Below are 23,189 nucleotides of genomic sequence, written 5' to 3' on the forward strand. Positions count from 1 at the left end.
GTTTATGGATTTATCGCAAAGGTAAACATATATACTATACCTATTGGCAAGTCCAAAAAGAGATTGTGTAGAATCCAGATGATTCCAGGAATGGGGCAGGGAGAGGTGCCTGCAGGTAGACAGGCAGGAAACAGTAGGACATCAGATGCAAAAAAGCAAGAAGCAACAAAGCGGTGTTGTCGATCTGGAAGGGAGTGAGTGAAAAGGGCTGGTTAAATGCAGGCCTGACAAGGGAAAGAGGAAACAGGTGGGCAGGTGGGAGGGGAAGATCAGGTGACTGGGACTGGAGAAAAAGTCAGAGAGCATCTGGTGGACAGGTAGAGAATGGCAATGAGTGTGTTTGAGGAAGTGGGAATGTGACTGGAAGAAAAGACAGAGAGGCAGAATGTAACGTTATTATTTCAGCTGATATTATATTTACAAGGTGCATGTTCTGACATTTTTGTGTGTTTTATATGGCCACACCGCACCTCAAATTACCACACAAAAAAACCGGGGGCCATTTCAACTTCCACTACAAAGATACTATGGCTACAATGAGACTAGGAAGAGTAGCGGGTTAATAGGGGCACAGCAGCCCATTTTTGCCCTGGGGCCTGATCACATGAGACCATGCAGTCAGATCTGTGTCTACAGTCAAAAGCAAACTCTACCGTTTCTATTTGATCAGGCTTATGACACACACACTCTGACTGAGTCACGCAACTTTATTGACACATTTGCTAAATACCTAGATTACTACTTTAAGTAGGCTGGTTTATTGGGCAAGTATCACTGCCACAAAGCCAGTATTTCAGGAAATAACAGACATGTGTTTGTGTTAAATTAGTCTACATCTAGTTATAACTAAGTAATTCCAATTCATTGTGTGATTCAAACTATTCATTATTATTTAATTATTTGAAATCAATATATTTTGGAAAAAATAATGATTTGTAGCCTAACACTTTTGTTGAAAGTTCGCCCTTAACTGTCCGTAGGAGGCTACCGTACTGTGCGTGAACTGAAGAGTAGTTGCTATGCAACCTCAGCCGCGTCGTCTCTCTGCTTCCACAATGGCTGAAAGAAGGTTTGATAAAAACGTCCGTCCGTCTCAGTCCGTCGTTTCGCAGGTTTGTAACCTTATTGTTTCAAACTAAAATGTCTGTATACCACCAGCAAAAGTTGAATTATTTGTTTCCAACCGGTGAAGTCACTGACCTTTGTCAACAAACATTAACACAAGCTAACGTTAACTCGTCACGCTACTTCCACTACCTCTAATTACTTCTGTCTCTTCCAAAATACTACAGAAACTACTGTTGAGATAGAGGAAAACAAAATAAGTAGCGTTATGAATATCTCAAGCTATGGGAATGCTGAAGAGTGTGTTGCTGAAAAAAATAGATTGGACACCAAGCCAATCACATGCAGTTGGGATTTTGTCCCCAAACATTAGTCACAGTCACACATTGCCTTAATTCAATTTCCCCCAATATGTAAAACATTTAATGCAAAGAGCCAAACTGTTGTGCTTGTTTTACCTTTTGAATTTAACATGCTGTGCCTATATGCATAGAAAGTGCACTAGCATAAGTCACATCCTCTAACCACTAAATCACTTCAACCTGGATGTACAAACATATCCCAATATGGTGCCACTTTCTATGAAGTGCCTTTATAGAGGGTGTATATGCCTTTCAGTTCATCAGGAAGACCTGTGGTCACTGACCTGAAAAGTGTGAGAGCAGGGGTAGGAGGCATACTTTCAGTCTGACTGATACTGTGTCTTCAAGGCAAATAGCAACATCAATATTTGAGAGTTTAAAAATCTGATTATAAAATATCAGATATTTGTTTCTAACATAAACACACAACATAAACAAACATCCCTTAAATGTGAAATGTCTCCTGAGTGAATTAATGTTATAAAGTCTGCTGCTTTGTCTTGTTTATCCCAAGAAACGTCCGTCCTCTAGCAGTAAGGCTGTGAGGTCCAAGATGGTTGAAGTGAGACCGCAGGTTAAATCTGCCTCTGGTCCAACAAAGAAGCACACAGATGACCTTTTTGCAAAGGAAGAACAATACAAGTAAGAGCACCTGTTCCAATGGACATACATGTATATTTCTCTCACGTTTTCAAGAAGCAGTGATCCACATATTTTGAAAAACATTGAATAAGGCACACTTCTTCTTATACACTGGTTAAACTATTTGACTCCATCAGCGTCACTTCATTCTGTCATCAAAGTATCCGAGAGAGAAATTCATCACGTGTAAACGTACATTTAAAAACAATACGTAACGTTTTAAGACCACAAGTAAGAGAGTTAATGTGCCAAAAATCTAAACTGTATTTCCTATCTATTAAAGATGGCATAAGGCACTAAATCTTGGTATAAATATTATTGCAAACATGGTGGATGTGTTGTATTTCTTGCAGTCCTGTAGCTCTGGAAATCCTTGTATATGTTAAAGACAGACCCTTAATAATATCATTCTCCGTTTTATTTCCTTCAGACTCTTAAATGCAGAGCTGGAAGCCAAAACAGCAGATCTAGTAAGACAGGCAGACCAACTTATGGTAAGTTATTATCCACATGTTGACATTTTGATGAGTAAAGACTTGCTTTAAAAAGTGCATCTAGCTCTTGGTGTTTATCTGATTTTAGAGAGAACAGAGTGAAGTTCTGTCAAAACCCTTTTCCACCCTCCTGTTCACGGACATTGAGGATGAAGAGGAGTCAAGGTAATACGTATCCGAGGCTCACATCTTTGGAGGCTTGGGCATGTCACCAGAATGGCTGTTGACTTTTCAGTGGTTCATTTTCAAAAGTCTACATTTATTCCAGCCTCCACACAGACCATTCAAATATTCATTGCTCATTAAAGCAGTGTAAGACAACGGACTTAATCGACAAATATCATAAATATAATTCATTCTTTCTTATGTATCTATCTCCCAACATGTCTCTCTGTCTATCTATTCACCTACAGGAAGATGAAGCCTCAACAGTGCACTATGCGGGAGCCTAATATGAAGGTGTCAGTTCAGATTATAAAGTTTGTATTTCTGTATAGTCTGTTATTGCATTCGGCCTACATGTCATTATGCTGTTTCCAACTGCCATCCCCCCTCTTAGGTGGTGACCAAAAAAAAAGTCACAAAACAAAGAAAAGAGCCTCACTGTAACACAGTGTGAGTTTGAGTGTAAATCATTTTTAGAGTCGTTGTCGACCAGTGTTATTTATGAGAAAATAACACTGCAGGTCATGTATTTTCGCTTGATTTCAGAACCCCAAAGATATCTCATGTGGCTGATTTAGCAGCTGCAGAAGACTCGGAGGATTTTTTCGTGGCAAAGACGATACGGAGCATGGAGGAGAAGATGAACGACAGCGCGATTCATGACAATGTTGTGGATGACGAGGCTAACGCTGGAGACAATGTAGGATCAGGTAATGTTTATGTCACTTTGTGAAAAGTAAACCCAAGTTTTATTCATTAATCGCATGTCATTTTGTCTTAGAATTATCCAAAAACTTCACAGGTCCGGTACAGTTCGCCGTTCTTCAGAGTCTGAATGTGTTTTATAACAATAAATATTACATTCACATTATTCATTACAGTTTCTAACCAAGAGGACCTGTATGTTGGTTAATGTGGGATCCGAAATTTACTAAGAAATGATTTTCCATGAGGAAATCTTGCCACTTAAGAATTCCTAAATTAAATCTAGATTGGAGCTTTGACATTAAATAATACAGTTTGTCAGTAATAGCATGCGATACTTCTTAATGTATTTTTCGTGGGTTCATAAGTCTTACTGTGTCGCTCTGTTGTTTTTAATAAGGCGTTTCAGACGCTCAAATACGATTTCTGAAGGCAAAACTACGGATCATGCAAGAGGAACTGGATCAACTCTCAAGTGAATATTATAAGAAGGTAGGTAGTTGATAGACAATGATTCAGTTGGAGCTGTTATTGCCCTGTCAGCAGAGGGGGACAGAGCTTCAGTTGAACAGCCGTGAGCCGTCTAGTGAAGGAAGAACATAGAGGACTTCACATTGTTTATTCATAACATTATGTGTCTGTCGTTGCAGGATGATGAAAATGCTAAACTTAGTGCAAAAATGAAGGAGCTGGAGGAGGAACGAGCCAGACTGCAGAAAACAGCAAACATCCAGCAGACACAGATTGAAAAGCACAGAGCTTTAGCAGAGGAGTCCGACAAAAAATGTGACGGTCTTCAACTGCAAGTGTCTGCATTACACAAGGTCTGTAGCATGTCAATGCTGACAGTGTTAGACCATCTTCCATTGCTCATGTGAACTGGCTTTGCTCTGTGCAGGAAATAGACAATCTGAATAGATCCCACAAACAAGCAGCGGGCATCCACAGCACTGTGGAGGTTCGTCTGAACAGAGCTTTGGAGGAGGTGGAGAGGCTGAAGACTCAACTCAACAAGATGAAACAGATGAACACGGTTTGAAAATTACAGTGCTGATAAACACATGATCTAATTATTCAAATGTTCTTTTATTACAAGCTACAGATTGTCATGTATAAAAGAATACTGTTGAACTGTTGCTAACTACGGTGTTCTTTCTAAGATGAACTTCTTTCTAAACAGTGTACAATCCAGTGTGCATTTAAAATCATTTCAAATGATACAGAGTAACATAAATCAAACATGTAATACTTCAAATAAATAATAACATATTTATAACAATCACAAAGAATCAAATCTTTAGTTGAATATAACAAATGTATTCCACTTGTAGAGGGCGTAGCAGCAACATGTGTTGTGTAACAGGGTTCATTTAATATCATTCTAAAGCCTTGTGATTATGAATGTCTTATTATTATAGTTTTAGGATCAAAAAAGTATTTGCGAAGTAACGTAAAGTGCTACCAATCTTTAAGGTGAAACGATAATTTATCCTTTTAGCAGATAAAGGTTCCAGATCACAGAGATGTTGAAACAGGAGCTCCATAACGTCCCACAGTAATAAACTGCAGAGTCCACTGACCTAAATAATAAAACTGAAGCATGCAGAGAGATCAGGAGGCTTTCATGTATGGCCGTTGAATGTTACGCTGCATAATGGACTTTAAAATATCTGAGGGACACATGGAATATGATGTTTGAAGATGGAAAGAGGAAAGTTCATTTAGCCCTTTGGATTTACATAAAATACCGGCTTCAACTGGATTTCAACATGTTTTTAATTGTTTGCAAATGAGTCCTCAGGTTGCCCAAAAGCTAAGATGTGTTTAACTTCTACTAATTCCAGTCTTTTAAATCATTTTGAATAAGGACAAGATAAGCGAGGAGCATCAGAGTAAAGAAAATCTACTTGCTGAAAACAAAATGCTAAAAAAGCAGAAAGCAGAACTCATCGTGGGTTTCAAGAAGCAGCTCAAGCTGATTGACATTCTCAAAAGACAAAAGGTACGTGTCTCTGTCTCACACACCCTGTTCATACACACCCTGTCTCACACACCCTGTTCAGAGCTTAATCAATGACTGACTTTTATTTTTGTGCAGATGCATTTTGAAGCTGCCAAGCTGCTGTCGTTCACAGAAGACGAGTTCATGAAAGCTCTAGACTGGGGGAAGTCATAGACACGGAGAGGTTCAGATAAATAGAAGACTTTGGGTTCAAAATAATTTAGATTTAGAGATTTGTCTCCTAATTATTGTCACATTTAGCCACCAGACGGCCTCAGATCTTTTCTGGAATGATTTTTATTCAGATCCTGTCAGCACAATCCAAATAAAAACATGTCAATTAATAACAGTGTTGTTACTGAATGCTACACAAGCGCTATCATGAATGCTGAGAAATGGTCACAAAAAAATTGCTATTTAGTTCACTGTAACCTTAAACTGCCATCTAGTGGCATCGTATGCAATTTACTCATCGCTATCCCAGCCGTCCTCAGACAAGATATCTGCCTGACGTGTTTTGAAGTTTTTCCTGAAGTCTTCGTCAAAGTGCTCCAGGTCATCTTCACGGAGTAAGCCCTGAAAATGGATACACTCACGATCATGCACTTGTTCGACCTACAGGAGATATGCACCTGTGTGACATTATTTATGATCCATACACGGCACCATACCTTTGGTAGGTAGCCAAGGAGTTTTGTTGCGTGGCGTTTAAGAAGTCGCTGCCTCTCCTCTTCAATTATCTGCCGACGCAGCGCCTCCCTCTCCTGCTCCATTGCTCTTTCTTTAGCCTCCAGTTCCTTGAAGAGAGAGATCAATGTTATTATCAAAGCAAGTCATTCAACTCAAGCAACTGACATTACAATCAAAGATGATATACTGGAGTGTAGGTTGTGTTTCACTTATGTTCCTTAAATACATCTTTCAGTATTCAGCCATGCTACTAGACGTTGGGATGTGTGTCCTGTTGGGCTACTCTCATTAATACATTTTAATGTCATCAAATGTCACCATGATAAAACTTGGTTGCTGCTACCTGTTGCCTTCCATGATGAAATACTAGCAGCATGACCCCTGACAGTAAATGTAGACCAGCACCACCCCATTCTTGATGTGATTATGCAAACAGCGAGCGTGGTTTCGTACCATGTCAGCCTCATGCTGCCGTCTTCTGTCCTCTAACAATTTCTCCACCTCGCGTTTGTGCTCCAGTTGCTTCATGCGTCGTTTCTGGGCATTCATCTGCTCCAAGCGATCGTCTTCTGCAAACTTGGCCATCATCATTTTCCTGAAGGCCTCGTCTTCCTCTTTCTCGGCCTGCCTTCGCATCTCTTTGAAAACCATCTGCTGCTGGCAGCTCTGCTGCATCATAAGCCTCTGTCTGATTTTCTTCTCCATCTCTTCCTGTTCGATGAATGTTTAGAGAAACATTAAGATCATTCAGGAGCACACAGGACTCTGGGTATGTCTCTTGTCTCATAATGGTTATTCTTCATTGTTTTACAATATTCTATATACCACATGATTAATAAATTTAAAAAAAGATTGACAAATGAATTGATAATAACTTTCTAAATTACTTGGACTCTTAATATCCAGTATATAAATAAATATACTTGTTATTACTTTGTCTCAACTGTTACCTTATTATAGTCAGAATTGCTTAGTATGGATGTTTAAATAGTGAAACAGTGACGTAATGATTCTTACAATGTCTCTCTGCCTGTTAGCCTCTTCCTGTTCTTCAAAATAAAGTTCCTCACGAACTCGCTCCGTCTCTTCACGCTGCTGCCTCTCCTCTTCCATCTGGTCAGAAAGCTAGAGGAGAACAGAGAGGAAAGATTGTTCGTGGTAAATACAGGCATGTGTCAATGAATGAAAAGATAAAAGTACGGGAATACATTTAAAAAAAGTTGTCTTAACTATTTTATGAAGATGCTCCTTTCCCTTTTCTCTCTCTCTGATCTTGGCCATATTGCTCTCCTCCATGTGCTCCCGATGAATCACAAACTCCATGATGCGCTTGTTCTCGGCCTCCATCCTTTCTTGCTCCATGCGTCTCCACTCGGCCTGCTGTTTCTTGAACTCTTCAATGTGTTGCTGAGTGGCTCTGACCTTCTCCAGTTTCAGCTGTCTCTCCCTTCAGAAAACAACATTATCTTTTTAAATAAATCAATCATACTACCACGGCCTTACCGGTTGCTCTGGAAGAAACGGATGCTAGTAGAAGCTTTATTTGAAATGCATACAAATGTTATCTCTTGACTGCTGTGTTTAGCAAAAACAAAAATACTTGTATGCATTGTGCATTCGTCCTAAAGACTGTAAGAATTAGTAATGAAGGACTCACATCTGATCCTCTTCGTAAATCTTCCTGACAATCTCATCAACCAGGAGCTTCTCTTTGAGGAACTCCTCGTATGCCTCTTGTCTCTTGCGCTCCTTCTCCACGAGCTGCTGCTCCAGCTCTCTCTGACACTGCACCAGCTCCTCGTGGCGTTTCTGCTCCACTTTCTGCTGCTCAGCGTCTGCTCGCTCATGTTCGCCCTTCATCTTGCGGGCTAAGTCTGCCTCCTCACGCTAATGTCAGAAAGAGAACGTACACAGTATCTAGCCTGTATTGAATGTTCTTTAGAATGTTGGAATAATAACACTGGATCTCTGCCCGGTGGCCATTGTGCAAAGAAAAGCATCTAGAGGTATTTAAAGGAAGAATCCATCTTTCACAACCAGCGGTTCAGACTTGTTTTTGTGAAATGACTGAAATCAATGAGGACGGTGCTCACCATTGTCTTAACCCTCATAGCTTCCTGCTCAGCAATCTGTGCAGCTCTTTCCTTATTCAAATATGCAGATTTCAGCTTAGACTCAAGTTCTCGAAGCTCCAAGCTGAAAGGTATTTAAATAGTTATAGTTGCATAAATAAAGAAGAGACCAAAGCAGAAAAAAGATGACATTAAAGCAAGAAGTGTTGCATTTGTATATTGCCCCAGAATATAAAGTAAGTCCAGGCAATGAGTAAGTGTGCATACCTGTTCTCTTTAACACGCTGTCTCATTTTCTCGTCTCTTTGTGTCTCACAGTTGATGCGGGCCAGCTCCTTAGCCATTCTCTTCTCTTGCTCGAGTTGCTTTTCTCTGTTTATTCTCTCCTCCTCCGCCTGCAAGTGACAGTTTAATTATGATGATCTGCATCTGAGTTTAGGTAAGTTACAGTTTATACATTGATGAGACAGCGTAGTGTTGTATAAAGCAGTGTTTATCAAAGGTTGGATCTCACACCACCAATGGGCTTGGATTTGACCTGTTTTAATCGTGATTACCAATAAAACAGAAATGAACCAACTATTGCTAAATTTGGAGTGTTGTTCATTAAAACAGCTTCCTCACAACTCCTCCATGTTACCCGTATAATAAGGTTGAACATCTTCATCTGTTTTTCAGCAGTAAGAAGAGGACAGTTCAGCTCTAGTCTACAGTAAAATACATTGTCACCAGTTAACATAGTCTAAGTGGATGGACACGGTTTCCTTAATGTTATTTTGTTAATATTAAGATGCATGCCATATTATCTGCACAGATAATTGTTTTGTGCCTGCTGTTTACATTCCTCCTTATACACCTCTAAAAAAAGAGCTACAGTTATGCACTACTGTTTTTGTATTGTTTTGTCATGTTTTTCTTGTGTAGCAAAAGGGCTACAACTGCATTTCGTTGTGCCACCCAGTGTTGCATAATGACATTAAATAATCTAATGACATCAGAGCGAATTGGCAACTTGTCAAACACAACCTGCACAATAGAAAGCAACATATACCTTCAGCATAGCGCTCTTCGTTTGCTCCTCCTTGAGTTCCTCCTGCACCTGTCGCTGGTACCTCCTCCTCTCAAAGCAGCCCTCGTCCCGCACACCGGCCTCCATCTGCCGCGCTCTGTCCACGCGCTTGGCCTCCTGCTGCCGGAGCTGCTCCTGGTTCTGCCGCTCCTGGTTCATCAGCATCTGCCGCTGGCTGTGCGCCCAGTCACGACTCTGTCCCAATGAAACACATACAGGACACATATAGGAACACACTGAATGGGCTGATGAGCAGTGACTGATCTGGTTTGTTTGTAGCAGTGGAGCTAACGTTAACTCCATGGTTAGTTAACTGACCATGTCTGCGGCGCGTTTCGTCGATTCCCGCCTCCTCGATTTATAACTCCTCTTAACTCTCTAATGCGTAAAACAACTTTGGATTAATTTACTTCAAAGAAGGTTCGATGCCAGTCTTCGTGGGTGATTCATTAGCCGTTGTTAACCTGAGGTTTCGCCGGGGTTTCCACGGTTGTTTGGGGTTTCGTTGTCCTGGGAACGCTGCGTGTCCGTGTGCTAAGCCAATAAAAAAGGAGCGTTTACAGTGACGTCAGCTCCGGGAAAATCTAAACGTCTCCTTCACGTGAGAGTCAATTCGCTCGATTAATGAACATTTAGTAATACGAGACAAAATCAGAAAAGCACTTATTTTGAAAATTGCAACGGATATTATTTAACGTATCTACTATCTACTTAAAATTGAACAAAACTGGCTATTATGTTAACTGAATTTAAATGTTACATTCAATATTTGTGTTTTATTTAGCCTAAATCTCTTACTCCACTCTTAATTCCACATTCAGCAACGTCCCTTGAACAGCTGTAATTGTTTTAGTTTTTTTCTAAATGATTGTATATTTTTTTACTATAATAGTAAAGTAACTCCTTTCACTACTGCCCATTTATTTTATATAAACTCTGCAGAAGCTTATTAGCACAATAGTGAAAAGTGAATATGGCTCAGTAAAATAAAGGCTTACAAACAGTTGAGACATATTTCAGGAATAAGTAAATATAATATCCAAATGTCTGAGCTCTCTGGAGTTCATTGTTGACCAAATAGTCCGCCTGCTTTCAAGAGCGACATTCAGCAAAGACTCAAACCTCTTCTATTAAAGATTTATTTACACAACAGACAGGAAAACACAGAGCCAAACCCAGTACTTTATAGATCTGAGGAATATGTGTCCTACGGAGAACACAATATCTTCAGAGGCATGTATTCAAAACAGACTCGGCGTTACATTTACAGGGTCCTCATAGACAGATGCATTTACAGACTGGCTCTATATACTACACAAGTGAAAACCCTTAAGAACCTATGGAATTAACAATGAATTCTGAGAGATTAAGTCAGAAAAGTAAACAAATCATATTGTATAAAGTATTCCCAGAGATACAGGGAATTCGACATTTTGTTTAAACGTATATGCAAAATAAAAGGAAACCTCATCAACCAGCAGCTGCGGCGTAAAAATTGGCTGACAGATTTTGATCAAGTTGAAGTGTGGCGCTGAGTACCTCCGCCAAATGTTATGCGTTTACATTTATTTTACAAGCTTGCACTTTCAACAGTCAGAAGGAAGACAATGAAATATAGTTGAGAACACAATGGAATACACATATTATTCTGCTCACTCCTCAAATAGTTGTGGTATATTTCACCTAATATTCATTACTTTACCATTTTTACTTTTGTTTTATCCACATTTCACAAATCGGACACTCTTTTCCCAGAGAACAAAATCGGATGCTTACATTATCTATACATGTACTATATCATTTGTGATAGTTAAAGCAACTTTCTGAGTGTTGAGATACATGTTACTCTAGTGAAACCAGCTGGTGACAACATAATGTACTTGTACCACATCAATTATGGACCAATACTTCTGCCATAAACCCAGACTTTTCTGTAAACAATGTAAAACAATTCAGTGATATTGTATGTTCTTGTCAGAACAACCTCAAGTTACATTTACTGGGAGCGTTTTAGAGATTACTTCTCATAAAATAATTAAAACGTTATTCAATGACAACTAACCACAGATTAAGGGAAAGTAAAATGTCTCAAAAGCCCAAACAAGCTAAAACAAATCAAGATTACAGCAAAACAAACCTCAGATGGAACCGGGACTCAAACTGCTTAAACAAATTGGAATAAGAGGCAACATCACATTATTTCAGTATTTGTACTTTTAAGAGGACTGCATTGAGAATTTAAAATGCATCAATAAATCACCGTAGAGAAAGTGAGCCTGTATATTCTGTACCACTGAGTGAGTCAACAGTCAAGTGTTCCTCTTTCTCAGTTAAGCAGATCAAAAACCCCGAGGAGCAGAACACCGTCCTCTTCATGACAGATGGGTTTCCTTCAGGACATCAATCAGGTTTTGAAACTTTTAAGAACTACAAAATGGGCCAAAATCATTTAAGTTTAATTTCTGATGTTTAAAAGTACGACTATACTAATTATTTAACTCTGTAGTTTATAGGGCAACTAAGAAGACGGTAGTGGATGTATTTCTGTTCATCAATACAAGGACACTACATATAGTTCGGTAATGGAAGTTGTGCAGAAGAGGGAAAAAAAAAAAAAAAACCTGTTGAAATCGACTTGCCAAACACACGACTCTTGAGGGGATCAGTAACAAATACCAGCATTATCATGTTTGATTTTTGTAAAAGAAACGATGCCAACTGACGAAGCGGTTATTCTTAAATCATCTCCGTGTCAGGAGCATTGTTTACTGGTTCATTGCGATTAGGTTTGTTGTTCCCCCGTCTCGTTCTCAGGGACCTGCTCTCTGACATCCAGCCTCTCAGAGTTACCCACCGACTCGTCACACAGATCTCAAACTCCATCTGATGTACAGGAAGGCAGCGACGACTGCTTCGAGTGTCCTTCAGAGGAAACTTCAGTAACAGTTATTCCTGCGGGACCCTTTTCCTGATCAGCTTCTGGCAACATCGGCTGTGACTCTGGTTGGTCAACAGTGAAACTTCCAGATGTGACACTTTCCTTCTCCTATAGTCTTTGAGCAGGCACCGGCGTTAAGACGTAGAAGACTTTAGCAGGCTGGCTCAAGACGAGTTGCCTGCACAAAAGTAAGAGGACATCATTAAAAAGCATCTTTTAGATATAATTAAAGCCTTTAGCAATATGCTACTATTAATTAGTTGGCCAAACACACTGCTGCCAAACAATATTACACAGCAGTACTGGACATTTGTTAACTGGTACTCTAGTGAAATCAAAGAGGTTATAATGAAGTTTAGGAATCAATGATGGTTAATGATTATTTTTTATTATCGACCAATCTGCTGTTTATTTGCTAGAGTAATGTTTTGGTCTTTAAAATGTCAGAAAAATGTGAAACAAGTGGGTCTCAGTGTCAGAGAAAAGCAGGAAACCTCCACATTGGAATGGCTGAAAACAGCATTTTCGACCATTTTTGCATTACAAATTACTTTTACAAAGAACTGATTATGAAAATAGTAATAAGCAACTATATTTCTGTCAATCGACTAATCGGTTGGTCGACTAACAACTGCAGCTCTAATGATGTTGTAACCGCTAATGTGAAACAGTGTCTTTGTGCTAACAGCTGTCTGGCTGTTAGTCAGTGTAAAGATCGCTTTAAGCAAATAAGGTTGAAAATTAAACAATTTGATTGGCTCTTTAAAAACAAGTTCTCTACGTCGATAAGGAGGTAGATGTTTCCCAACTGGCTAATGCAAAGACAGGGGGCGCCATTGTGACACCAGACAATTTAGATATTTTCTTAAAGGAGAACACAGGACATGTGATTTACACAGAAGATTTGTAGCTAGCTGTGGAAGAAAAAACAACAACGATGCAAATTAATCTCAGGACTTAGAATTTAATACATGTTCTTTGGTCTTCAACAGTATTTTTTCTAGATTAAAGATAGTCAGATGACAAGATGTGATGTGGGTAGTGGTTTCTACTCACACTTGATCTTTGGCTTTGATATCTGCTGGGTTAAAAAGAAGAAACAACCTTTTCAAGAAAAGTGCAACACTTAACACCAGCCATGGTACAGGAAGAAAGACACGTACCTTTCTCCTGAATGACTTTGCATATGTGATTTGGTCTATCGGTTAAATGTTTGGTCATCAGGTCACCACCTGACGCGTCCACGAGGAGGTCGCAGTTGAGACAGACCAGGGTTAGTCTGGGGGGGGGGAAGCAAAAATGTACGTTTGAGCAGTTTCAATCACAAAACACTGTTTACTATTGAATGCAGAACAGACTTAATGAAGCATACTTACTTTAATGCAGCGAGGCTTTTCTTATGATCCATTTTCAAAAATCTGTTTTTGGTTATGGTACTATGGAATCTAACAAAGTACAAAGAAAGATTTGTCAGATAAATACACTGGGCCTAAAATAACATCGTTTTTTTTCTCCACTCACCTGATCATATGATTCCCAATGGCGACTTTGCAACTTGTCCGATATTTGCACGCACCGCAATTTGAAAACATTGGGAAATGAGAAAAGAAGTCGTCGACTTGTGTGTTGCACTCGATGCACGTGAACGAGCCTCCATTGACTCTGAAATTTGCACAAAACACAATGATATTCAGATTGAGAATACCTTCTTTTCATGGGTCAGGTCAGATTACACTGAAAGGGATAAATGTTTAGAACGGTACCAGCCTAAGTTGGTTCATTATAGCAGATGCACAAACCAATTACTTATGTTAATTGTGTGCCGAGAGGTCTGCAGGTTCCTTATTATATTCTACTAGTCTGAACTCTTCTGTTACACCACTACATTATCTTATGTCTCATCTGCTTAAAAGCCCACATCATGTGACTAAAGGAAGTATATTGTTTTTGATTACTGAGCCCAATTAACCAAATATCACACTCATTAGTGTGTTAAAGAAACAGCTCCCACTCCATCTTCTTTACGGGATATTATTTTTAGCCAGCCTAATGAAGACTGTCAGGAAAAATTATTGAAAATGCAATTAGCCACTTTGTGTATTACTAGGATTTAATAACGTCTATTAATCTGCTCCCCCCCCTGTCATAAATACCCAGGAGGTGGGGCTCTGTATCAGTGGGGACATGCTGGAGATTTCCAAGGGCAGTTTTCAAACTAAAAGTACTAAAACCTTTTAATAACAAAGATTTGACCCATTTTTTTGTTTTAACTGCAGCACAAATTATCGTTCTGTATTAACAAAGAATTCTGTTGTTCCATAAAAACTGTAATTAGTTATTGCTGTCGTGTCTCCGGCTGCTGAGTTGAGTTAACAACCTGAGATTCCTGAGTGCCAGATTGTGCCTGGTAGTCCGGCCATCTTGCTTCTTGATCAGAGTCGTCTTGGCTTTTCCTGCTCCGGAGCTGTTTGATTTACACTTTGAAACACCGGTTGGAGGTTTGGTTTGCTGATTGAAACTTTCTGGACCGACAATGAAGCCAGATCGATCGGGGGAGGTCTGCAATGTGGGAGTCTTTGCTGCCAGGGAGGCTCGAATGGTCACCTGGAAAGAGGACACAATGTGCATGGACACTGAATTTAATTTGTATGAACAAATCTAAAATGAATATCCTACTGATGTTGTTATGACGGGGTCAGACCTTTGTTCCCGGAGGAAGGCCTTCCAGGGCTCTAGGTTTTCTGAAAGTCTTGTGGAAGTGAGTCCTGTGCTCCACTCTTTCCTTGTAGGTGAGAAAATTCAGTCTGCATTTTCCACAGCGATGGATCCCTTTTTTCTGAAATAGAAAAAACAACTTGATGAATAAGTGGTGCGACTAAAGGCTAATTGCCAAGATGTTTCATTTGTATTCACAGAAAGAATATAATGAGTATGAGAGAAACTAATTTCATTGCTATTAATAGAGCAGCAATTCATTTAGTTTGGTTCCAACTCTACATAGTTATTGCTCCTTTAGGGCAGGTGAAGAGAAGCAGGTTTCATTGTCAGCCTGTTATGTATTACGGTAAGATGCAAGGCAGACAACCAAATCAATCCAACCGTGGGAGTTGGAGCTAATAGTACAAACTAAAAGTGAGTTCAAACTCTTGCAAAGATACTTTTTACAATCTTATGAATTCACAGTAAACACATTGGTTTGTCGGCCATGACTCCAAATGTGTTATATTTGAGTATGAAGCTCTTAGAAAGTCTTTAGTAGCTTCACAGCAGACTAAATGAAATGCAGCATCGTACCTGATGTTTCATGTAGTGTTGCATGTATATATGACTACTTCGAAGCACTTTGAGACAGAAGGGACAGAGCAGGTCTTTTGTGTTTTCGTGGACACTTCGGAAATGTGTCTCCACTTCTGAGAAGAAAGAGGATCTGTAATTGCAGACCTGCGGAATCAGTGAAACAGAATTTCAGTATCAGTGAATGTTTTCATCATTTCAAGAATAAACCAAATCCCAGCTCAGTAGAAAGTGACAGACCTGGCAGACGTAGGGCATTTCGCCGGGCTTGTGGTTGTCCTTCATGTGTTCTAGGAGAACTTGCTCCGACTCAAACGCCAGCTCACATATCTTGCAATTGGCTTAAAAAGGAATGAAAAGGAAAATCACAAAAGGTCCCCATGGTGTTTGAGCAAACTGTCATCAGCTGTCAGATTGAGCCGTAACTACTATCATGTCATACTTGAGGATTCAATCGGGCTGTGAGCGCTTTCGATGTGGCACTGCAGCTGGAATGGAGTCATGTACTGTCGATAGCAATGCTGGCAGGTTGTGTGGCTTTCCCAGCTCTCGCTGTTCTGCTTCTCCAGCTCCAGGTGGTGCTTCATGTGGTTCATGAACCTGCACGAGAGGGGACGTACGTGTGTATACACACACACACACACACACACACACACACAAACACACAAACACACAAATTAGACACTAAACAACAAACAGAGCTGAAAGGATCAACTCAACATGTCAAATGTCAACATTGGCTGGCTTCAGCTATGAGGTTATGATGATTTGCTGCTATGGTTTGTCTTATACGATAGTGAATTGTGTATTGTTGGGGTTTGGATATGAGGATGTCTGGCTGGGCTCTCTGAACTTGCATTTGTTTTACATTTTCTCACTATGTCTGACATTTCATCGACTCAACAATTACCCAACTAATCTAGAAAATGATCGGCTAATTGGTGGTGAGAAAAAAAAGGTCTTCATTCTACCTCTACATTCACCAGATTGTAACATTATCATCGCACACATACAACAACCGTGGGCTCATAATCTATAATGCAGCACATTTGAAGTGATCTGAGGAATATTTCCATTTTTAAATAGAAAATTGGCGCATTAAAACCAAACCTCTGTCAAGTAGTGTGGAGCGGTTATGGTCAAGGTCCCAAAGGGTTTGAAGATAAATTAAGTATTTTCCTGGCACCTCACTTCCTAAGCATGTATAATGACCGTTATAATATCAGCAATTACACAAATATTTGGTTTTGCCTAATGATGTAGTGCTCCACGGGCGCCTCCACAGCTACCTGCCACCGCCGCCCTGGCGAGGCACGGACTATTTTCAGCCGGCACATTCTGCTGCCTCAGCTCCCCTAATAGAAATTCTTATGTGGATGAACTTTGACCTCGTCTATGAGAGGTCGCAGTACAAATGTGTTTCCCCCATTAAAAGCCGCTTACAGAAGGTGTTTTTTTGCAATGTTCCAAAGCAAAGTTATTTATTCAGAGGAACAGTTCTTTCGGCACCTCAACTAGCAGTCATTTTTCATGTTTAGGCTCATGAGGGAAACGGGTCGGCTACTGTCCTCCATCTGAGAGGAAACCTGCAGTGAGGACCACGGTAGACATCCACACTCTCTTTAGTGGCAATGAGCAGATTTTCAGCAAGTCCTTTAAGTCTCAGTCTGCTTTTTGAGAGCATATTAACGACTGTATAGAGTTTTTGACGCCTCACAGCGTTGGGTTTAAACAGAACTCACATCACTGGTTCAGCAGTGTTAAACAAATAAACCATAACATATGGAAATAAATGGATTTTATCCCAATTTTAATGGGGGCAAGAAAACATATGATCATACCTGATGTTGTTCTTGAGAACTTTTAAACAGCTCTGGCACTTGAAAGTGGCGTTGGGCTTCTGCGTGTCCTTTTTGTTCCCATCTCCCTCAAAGCGTCCGTAGTAGAACTCTGAGACCAGCATGATGCGCTTGTTTCCACCAATATTCAGCACTGATTGAGCTGCGCTTTCCACAATGGCACAGCAGCTCTGAAATAAAGAGATGTTTTAGATAAATAGGCAAACTTCATGTTGATGCAAACACATCAAGAGCATTTGTATTTAAAAAGAACTGATGTCAGAATGCTTAAATGACAAAATCACTTTGAGGGAGATTGTTAAGATAAGATACAGGTAAGACCAGTTAGAAAATATACCATTAGGAAAAAGACTTCTGATGACTCTGACAATCAGGATGCACTTTATACTGAGCGTTGACTAAAAAAGCTGGATCAGATATCAGTGAAAATGGGGCCAATCTATGTTTATGTTTATAAACTATATACACATTACATAACTCCTGTTTAATTCGAAGATTTTTTACCAGGTTTCTAGTGTACAATTTATTATTTTAATAAAAAACAACATATGTATATAATCATATTATAAAAGAATGATCATCGTCACTTCCACACAGTGAGGCATACAGCGTATTAATTAAAAAGTGGTGCCAGATCGGTACTCTGTATTGGCGGATAGACAAAGCCCAGGTATGGTATCTGTATCGGTGCATCTCTGCTGATAATATTATGGAACTAAACGTTTGATGACTAACATCTACTTTTCAATCTGCCACCCCTGTGATCAAACTGTGTGCCAGTAACAGCTTTTTTTAGGTGGATACTTATCACAGCATTTTCATCTTAATTTCCACTCGTGAACACAATACTACAATATGTTCACTCACCCCCATATGAAATTTCAGGGCCTCTTGTGTGAGGAATTCTTCTTGACACCTTTGGCACTTTTTCTTGAAGATGCCGTTTTCCACTGGAAGCATTGCTTTTTTCGTCCCTACAGAAAAACAAGTTAGATGTTGCAATTGACAGTGCTGACATAAATTAGACAACAAAACTGGATCATTAAAGGGAGAATTTGCAGATTTTCAACCTTATCTTTCCTTCTCCGAGTTAGGTATATGGTGTGTAAAACGCTTGCAGCTCTCTCGATTTTCTCTGTGTTGCATGCGATAGATCTGTTGTTCTTCCGTATACCAGTGAAGGACTTGGTATACGGAAGAACTACAGAGTGCTACTTCAGCTTTGAATGTCAGCGCGAGCAGTGTTAGTTCGCGAGAGAGCGAGCCGCGTGTGTGTTAGACCAGCAGGGCGATTTTGGGGCTGCTGGTAACTAAGCTCTTCTTAGTTCGGTGTACAAGATAAACTTGAATACAGAAGATGTACGGGTTTGTTTCTGTTTAGGTGTACGAATATTTCCTTCATTGTCATTTTCAGAGTCTACTTTGTATATTTATCAAATGTAGCGAACTTGCCACTTGTGTGCAATGCATCCTGGGACATGTAGAACACAACACGGCTCTGCAGCAGGAAAAACATCTGCATTCTCGGTTAATATAGCACGCACTGGGGAATTTATTTCTTCATTTGACTACATTTACCATCAGCACTGATTGGACATCGACATACAAGATGGCGAATTTCCCCTTTAAATTGCCGCAGTAACAGAAACTTACCTAAATCAACCTTGGCTCTTTTTGCCGCGCTGTCCGTTTGCTGCGGTGCCAATACTCGTTTGACTGAGCTTTGATCTGTAGGAAATCCCCCAAAATACATAAACATTTGTTATTGCTGCAAGTATGGTGAACTAATGTTAAACGTTACATTAGAAAATACAATTACCTCTGTTATTGTTCGCGGCCTTTACAGGCATAGAAAAGGTCTGAAAAGATTGTGAGAGGGAGCGGTTGAGTTGTATCTGGTGGGATTGAGCTGAATAGACGGCAGGAGTCAGCACGTTAGACAACGTCACAATATTGTTGCTGATTTGTTGCACCTGAGGCCTGTGGACAGCACCAGGCATTACTAAGCCTGACGTGACCTGCTGAAAAAGATGCTGCTGAGCAGCTGAAAGACAGAACACACAAACTTAACATTACCGGATTAAAATGTCTTCAATGAAGCCTTTCTGTTACATAACAAAATCAGGGGAAAGAAGGTTTCCTCCTCATATTATATCATACTCAGATTTACCTGGTACGATTGTAAATGAAGTCCCGGGAGGGTAGTGGCTCCCAAGAGAGGCAATAAACTCACTGCTGTTTGCTAATTGTGGAGAAGTGACAATAAAGCCCTATTTAAAAAAAAAAAAAAAAAAAAAAAAAAAAAAAAAAGAAAGAGACGATAATTAACTTAACAGCTGTTTGTTTTTATTGCACAGTATTTGCAGAAAAATATTTGAATACCACAAATACCTGGTTATTGACGATAACAGGCTGTGGGGTCACTGTTGTCAGATTGGCTGTATTGTTCATTGCCTTTCCAGCCAGACACAACGGCAGCATTTGAGAGGAGCCAATGACAGGCTTAGGAGCAGGATGCTGTATTTCTTGTTTTGCTGCACTGTTCCTCTGAGGAGGTGGAGGACGGTTAGGCTTACCATCCTTCTGCTTACTAGCTGCAAGAACATACAAAAGTGGCCAAAATAAGCACTTCAACGGGATAGTTTGTCTTTATATGCAAGTAAACTTAGACAAACTCTCAGCAAAGATTATATGCAACAGGCTGGAAGACAAGCACACAACTATCAATACTGAGCAGCTTGTGTATTACTAAAAGGCAGATGGTGGTGCTATGACATACAGAGCACTCCAACGAAGATAGGTTCGTCGTCGTCGTCATCATCATCATCTATCAATTGAACCTCAGGAACTTGTTTCTGCCATGGCTCCAGCTCCTCCTCAACACACTCCATAAAAAGTTCAGACATCGTGGATCTGCAGCAGAAAAACACAATATTTAGCCAACCCGAACACCACTTCCTGTAGTACATTTACTACATACTTTTTAGATACTAATACTGCAAAGCAATGATCAAATATATTTTACAAGCAGCTTATCTATATCACAAAATGAATTCAGCGACAAAAAACGGGGTTAACGATTTAATAAAATATTGAATAAAATAGTAATAACACCAAGATTTTATAATTATTTTGTACATTTATGAACAGGACATTTTTAAATTGTAAAAACACACCATCTTTCTCAACATTTTCCGCTTTTAACAGTTTAGGCTGAAGCACAACACATGGCAAGGAAACTAAATACACGTTTGACATTTTGACAAGTCACACCCGGAAGAGCACAAGTGTAAATGCTGGAGCAAAGACGTATTCTTAAAAAGAATCGTTCACACTTGTTCGCTTTACAAGTAAGATGTTATTCAAGTTGTTCTGGTTATGTGTTAGCCTATTCACACTTCCACCAGACAGAGCAATATCAGCATTCATGTGTAGTCTTGTTTTTGGCCACCTGACAAAAGTAAGTCTCCTTCAAGAACCATTTTGATTCCTCAATAACTCAAGAGAAGGGCACCGTTGTCTTTAGCTTGCTAAATTCTCCACTGTTGAGCAGGTAGTGTACAATGAGTTTGTCAGCACTTTCTTGCTGAAAACAGCTGCCTATTGCTGCTCTGGAAGCGAGGTTGATGAGAGTAGACTGTGTGAAGGGCACAACTAAAACACTGAGCTGAAACACAAAATAACTGGACTGCACAGATGATAATTTCCTGTGGGTTCATCACTACGACAACAACATTCACATTACATGTACCCACTTCCATTGTCAATAAAATAAATAACAGTGGACATAATCATCTATTTTTTTTGCCAACACAACAAGCTACAAACACAACATTGTCACATTTCTCTTATACAGATGTTATGGCCAGCACGTTGGCAAACAATTACATATTATTTACAGACATGGAGCAACATTTCCATTCAATTGGTGTGGCGTTTCTGTGCACCTGGCACTTGTAAGTCCAACGGTGAATATTCACTTTCCTTTTATTTTTCCCACCAACTCATGAGGCGAATATCTGTTTCTTTAGGTTCTAAATACTCCACTATGTCCACCAGCTAGTCACTAACTCTGTCCGTCTGTCATTTGGTGGTGGGCAAGTACTGTATAGTCAGGCTTTTCCTTGAAAACAGCTGCCTGCTGTGACTGAAACAGATGTTGAGAGCAGTAATATTGTGGGCCGTGAAACCAAAACAATGCGCTGAAAGAAGATAAAATACTCTGTAAAGGTCAGTGGGGCTGCAGAGACGCGGGATAATACCCAGTGGACTCAGAGCTGTAGGCTTCACCCTTCACTTTACATGGACATTTTAACCAATGTTAATACTCAAGTATTTATAACTGCTTTCAAAGTAAGTGGGCTTTCTGAAACAGTTAGCCAGAACACGTGAAACCACTCGAACAATATATACAAATGTTTTAGAATAGAAATAAAATTGATTAAATCAGGGACAATTGGGGCCCGTTGTTATTAACTTTTCAACTGCCTTCCAAGATGGCGACAGTATTTATTGCTATAGAAATTTGCCCAAATAAAGACACAAAAACACTATAGAATGGCATAGGTTATAATCATTTACTAACTGTGACAGGCGACATCTGAGGATGTAAATATGCTGTTGTAGTTTTGAGTGAACACTGTTCACAATCAAATTAAACGTTATTAAAACATAAATGAAAACATAGCTATTAGCATCCCTCAAACCTTAAGGGACTAACTTAACATTTTATGAGCATATGTTATGTTAGCGTAGCTAGCTCACATTCACCACTCTGTCCTTTTCAACGGTCAGGTAGCTAATGCTAACAAGCTAACAGTTATGATTCCCAATGCTCCTACTCTTCAACTGCTGCAACACGCGACATGGTGGACATGAGGATTGTAACGATGTCAACGCAGTTCTACCTCTATTTCGTCCTATCGGCACGTTGCAGGAGTTATTGGTTATCGATCCCCGCACCATAACATTAGCTCGTTAGCATGCTCACACTGAGAGGTGGATGTTGGGACAAAGACTGCACTCAGAGTTTGATGTACATGGTGTGTTTCAGCCTACCTCTCTCTCACAGACAGCCGCTGGGTCTTAAGAAATGGCCATGTCGAGATACGGACTGCATCGCACGTCGGTCTGAGGAGGATATTGTTGAGATAGTGCGGGTCTACCTCGCACAGGAGTGAGAAAATTGTATCGCTAGCATAGACAGGTATATTAGATCGCGAGCCCAAAAAGCAGCGGAAGTGCATGGACTGTCTGGTCCAATCAGAGCACTCTGTTCCATCACTTCCTTTGTGTATTTGTAGTACTTCCTGGCCTCACCCACATGTTTTCTTTAGATTAATTGATTCCAATAACGCAATTCAAATTTGTTTTGGTTACGGATTAAAGGTTGAAAACATACAGAATGTTATATTCTATCATTTGAATTAGTTTGATGATTTCCGAAAAAGTATATCAATACTACTGTAGCCGAGCGTTAATGTTGCGCCTATACTTTAGAATAATAATAAAATAATAAACACGGGGTTCCGTATTCTGCGCCAAGATGTCAGCAACTTTATTCACTTCTCACACACTTCACCAGAAACTCTTTCCACTTTTTCTTTTCCTGTCACATCCTCCACAATAAAAGCACCAGCAACATACACAGGAACACTGCTTCCTAGATAGCTCTTAACGTACTCAACATAATAGCTTACACACTACGAATATAAATTCTAAAAAGTAAATAAACACATTCAGTCATTAATGAAATAACTTAGACAATGTATGTCTTTTTAATTTTTTGCAAATATTAGTATTAGGAGTCAGTGAGATTTAAAACACTGTTCT

The 23,189-nt window shown here is 39.7% G+C and overlaps 3 protein-coding genes across 4 annotated transcripts; 1 reads left to right on the forward strand and 2 right to left on the reverse strand.

Moving 5' to 3' along the window:
• The first annotated feature begins 1,047 nt into the window (after positions 1–1,047).
• Positions 1,048–5,761, forward strand: tex9 (testis expressed 9). The gene is given in 12 exon segments (XM_031845965.1): positions 1,048–1,112; positions 1,942–2,069; positions 2,500–2,563; positions 2,652–2,728; positions 2,977–3,143; positions 3,145–3,178; positions 3,275–3,438; positions 3,834–3,925; positions 4,084–4,257; positions 4,332–4,466; positions 5,301–5,435; positions 5,532–5,761. Coding segments are annotated over 12 exon segments (1,305 nt in total). The 5' UTR covers positions 1,048–1,055; the 3' UTR covers positions 5,610–5,761.
• Positions 4,086–9,815, reverse strand: mns1 (meiosis-specific nuclear structural 1). Its single transcript, XM_031845964.1, has 10 exons — positions 9,585–9,815; positions 9,249–9,461; positions 8,465–8,592; positions 8,219–8,321; positions 7,783–8,012; positions 7,356–7,572; positions 7,143–7,250; positions 6,579–6,836; positions 6,107–6,232; positions 4,086–6,011 (listed from the first exon to the last, which is right to left on the reverse strand). The coding sequence occupies exons 1-10, from the start codon at positions 9,585–9,587 to the stop codon at positions 5,901–5,903; spliced, it is 1,497 nt and encodes a 498-aa protein (XP_031701824.1). The 5' UTR covers positions 9,588–9,815; the 3' UTR covers positions 4,086–5,900.
• A 576-nt stretch (positions 9,816–10,391) lies between these two features.
• On the reverse strand, positions 10,392–22,606 carry LOC116382718 (zinc finger protein 280C). 2 transcript variants are annotated; one of them, XM_031845963.1, is made up of 18 exons: positions 22,416–22,606; positions 20,137–20,270; positions 19,749–19,951; positions 19,528–19,627; positions 19,177–19,401; positions 19,011–19,085; positions 18,225–18,331; positions 17,340–17,527; positions 15,941–16,098; positions 15,739–15,839; positions 15,499–15,645; positions 14,906–15,040; positions 14,582–14,808; positions 13,726–13,866; positions 13,581–13,649; positions 13,368–13,483; positions 13,261–13,282; positions 10,392–12,382 (listed from the first exon to the last, which is right to left on the reverse strand). In XM_031845963.1, exons 1-18 carry the CDS (start codon positions 22,601–22,603, stop codon positions 12,313–12,315), a joined length of 2,406 nt encoding a protein of 801 aa, XP_031701823.1. In that variant the 5' UTR covers positions 22,604–22,606; the 3' UTR covers positions 10,392–12,312. The 2 variants fall into 2 exon arrangements, with proteins under 2 accessions (XP_031701823.1, XP_031701822.1); XM_031845962.1 differs by having other exon boundaries at positions 13,261–13,285.
• Between the last annotated feature and the right edge of the window lie 583 nt (positions 22,607–23,189).

This window comes from Anarrhichthys ocellatus, unplaced genomic scaffold (genome assembly GCF_004355925.1).
Source record: "Anarrhichthys ocellatus isolate YVR2014 unplaced genomic scaffold, GSC_Weel_1.0 scaffold6, whole genome shotgun sequence".
In the NCBI taxonomy this organism is placed as follows: Eukaryota; Metazoa; Chordata; class Actinopteri; order Perciformes; family Anarhichadidae; genus Anarrhichthys; species Anarrhichthys ocellatus.

What these genes read in the sequence shown, in the direction of transcription:
- mns1 (XM_031845964.1), bottom strand. An exon ending in CTAACAGGCAGAGAGACATT is followed by an intron (nt 6,837 to 7,142) that starts GTAAGAATCATT and finishes TTCATCGAACAG; the next exon opens with GAAGAGATGGAGAAGAAAAT. An exon ending in GGCAGCATGAGGCTGACATG is followed by an intron (nt 6,233 to 6,578) that starts GTACGAAACCAC and finishes TCTCTCTTCAAG; the next exon opens with GAACTGGAGGCTAAAGAAAG.
- LOC116382718 (XM_031845962.1), bottom strand. Translation starts at nt 22,603, where the DNA reads ATGCACTTCCGCTGCTTTTTGGGCTCGCGATCTAATATACCTGTCTAT. An exon ending in TATCTTCGTTGGAGTGCTCT is followed by an intron (nt 19,952 to 20,136) that starts GTATGTCATAGC and finishes ATGTTCTTGCAG; the next exon opens with CTAGTAAGCAGAAGGATGGT. An exon ending in CAGCCCGATTGAATCCTCAA is followed by an intron (nt 15,840 to 15,940) that starts GTATGACATGAT and finishes TTCCTTTTTAAG; the next exon opens with CCAATTGCAAGATATGTGAG.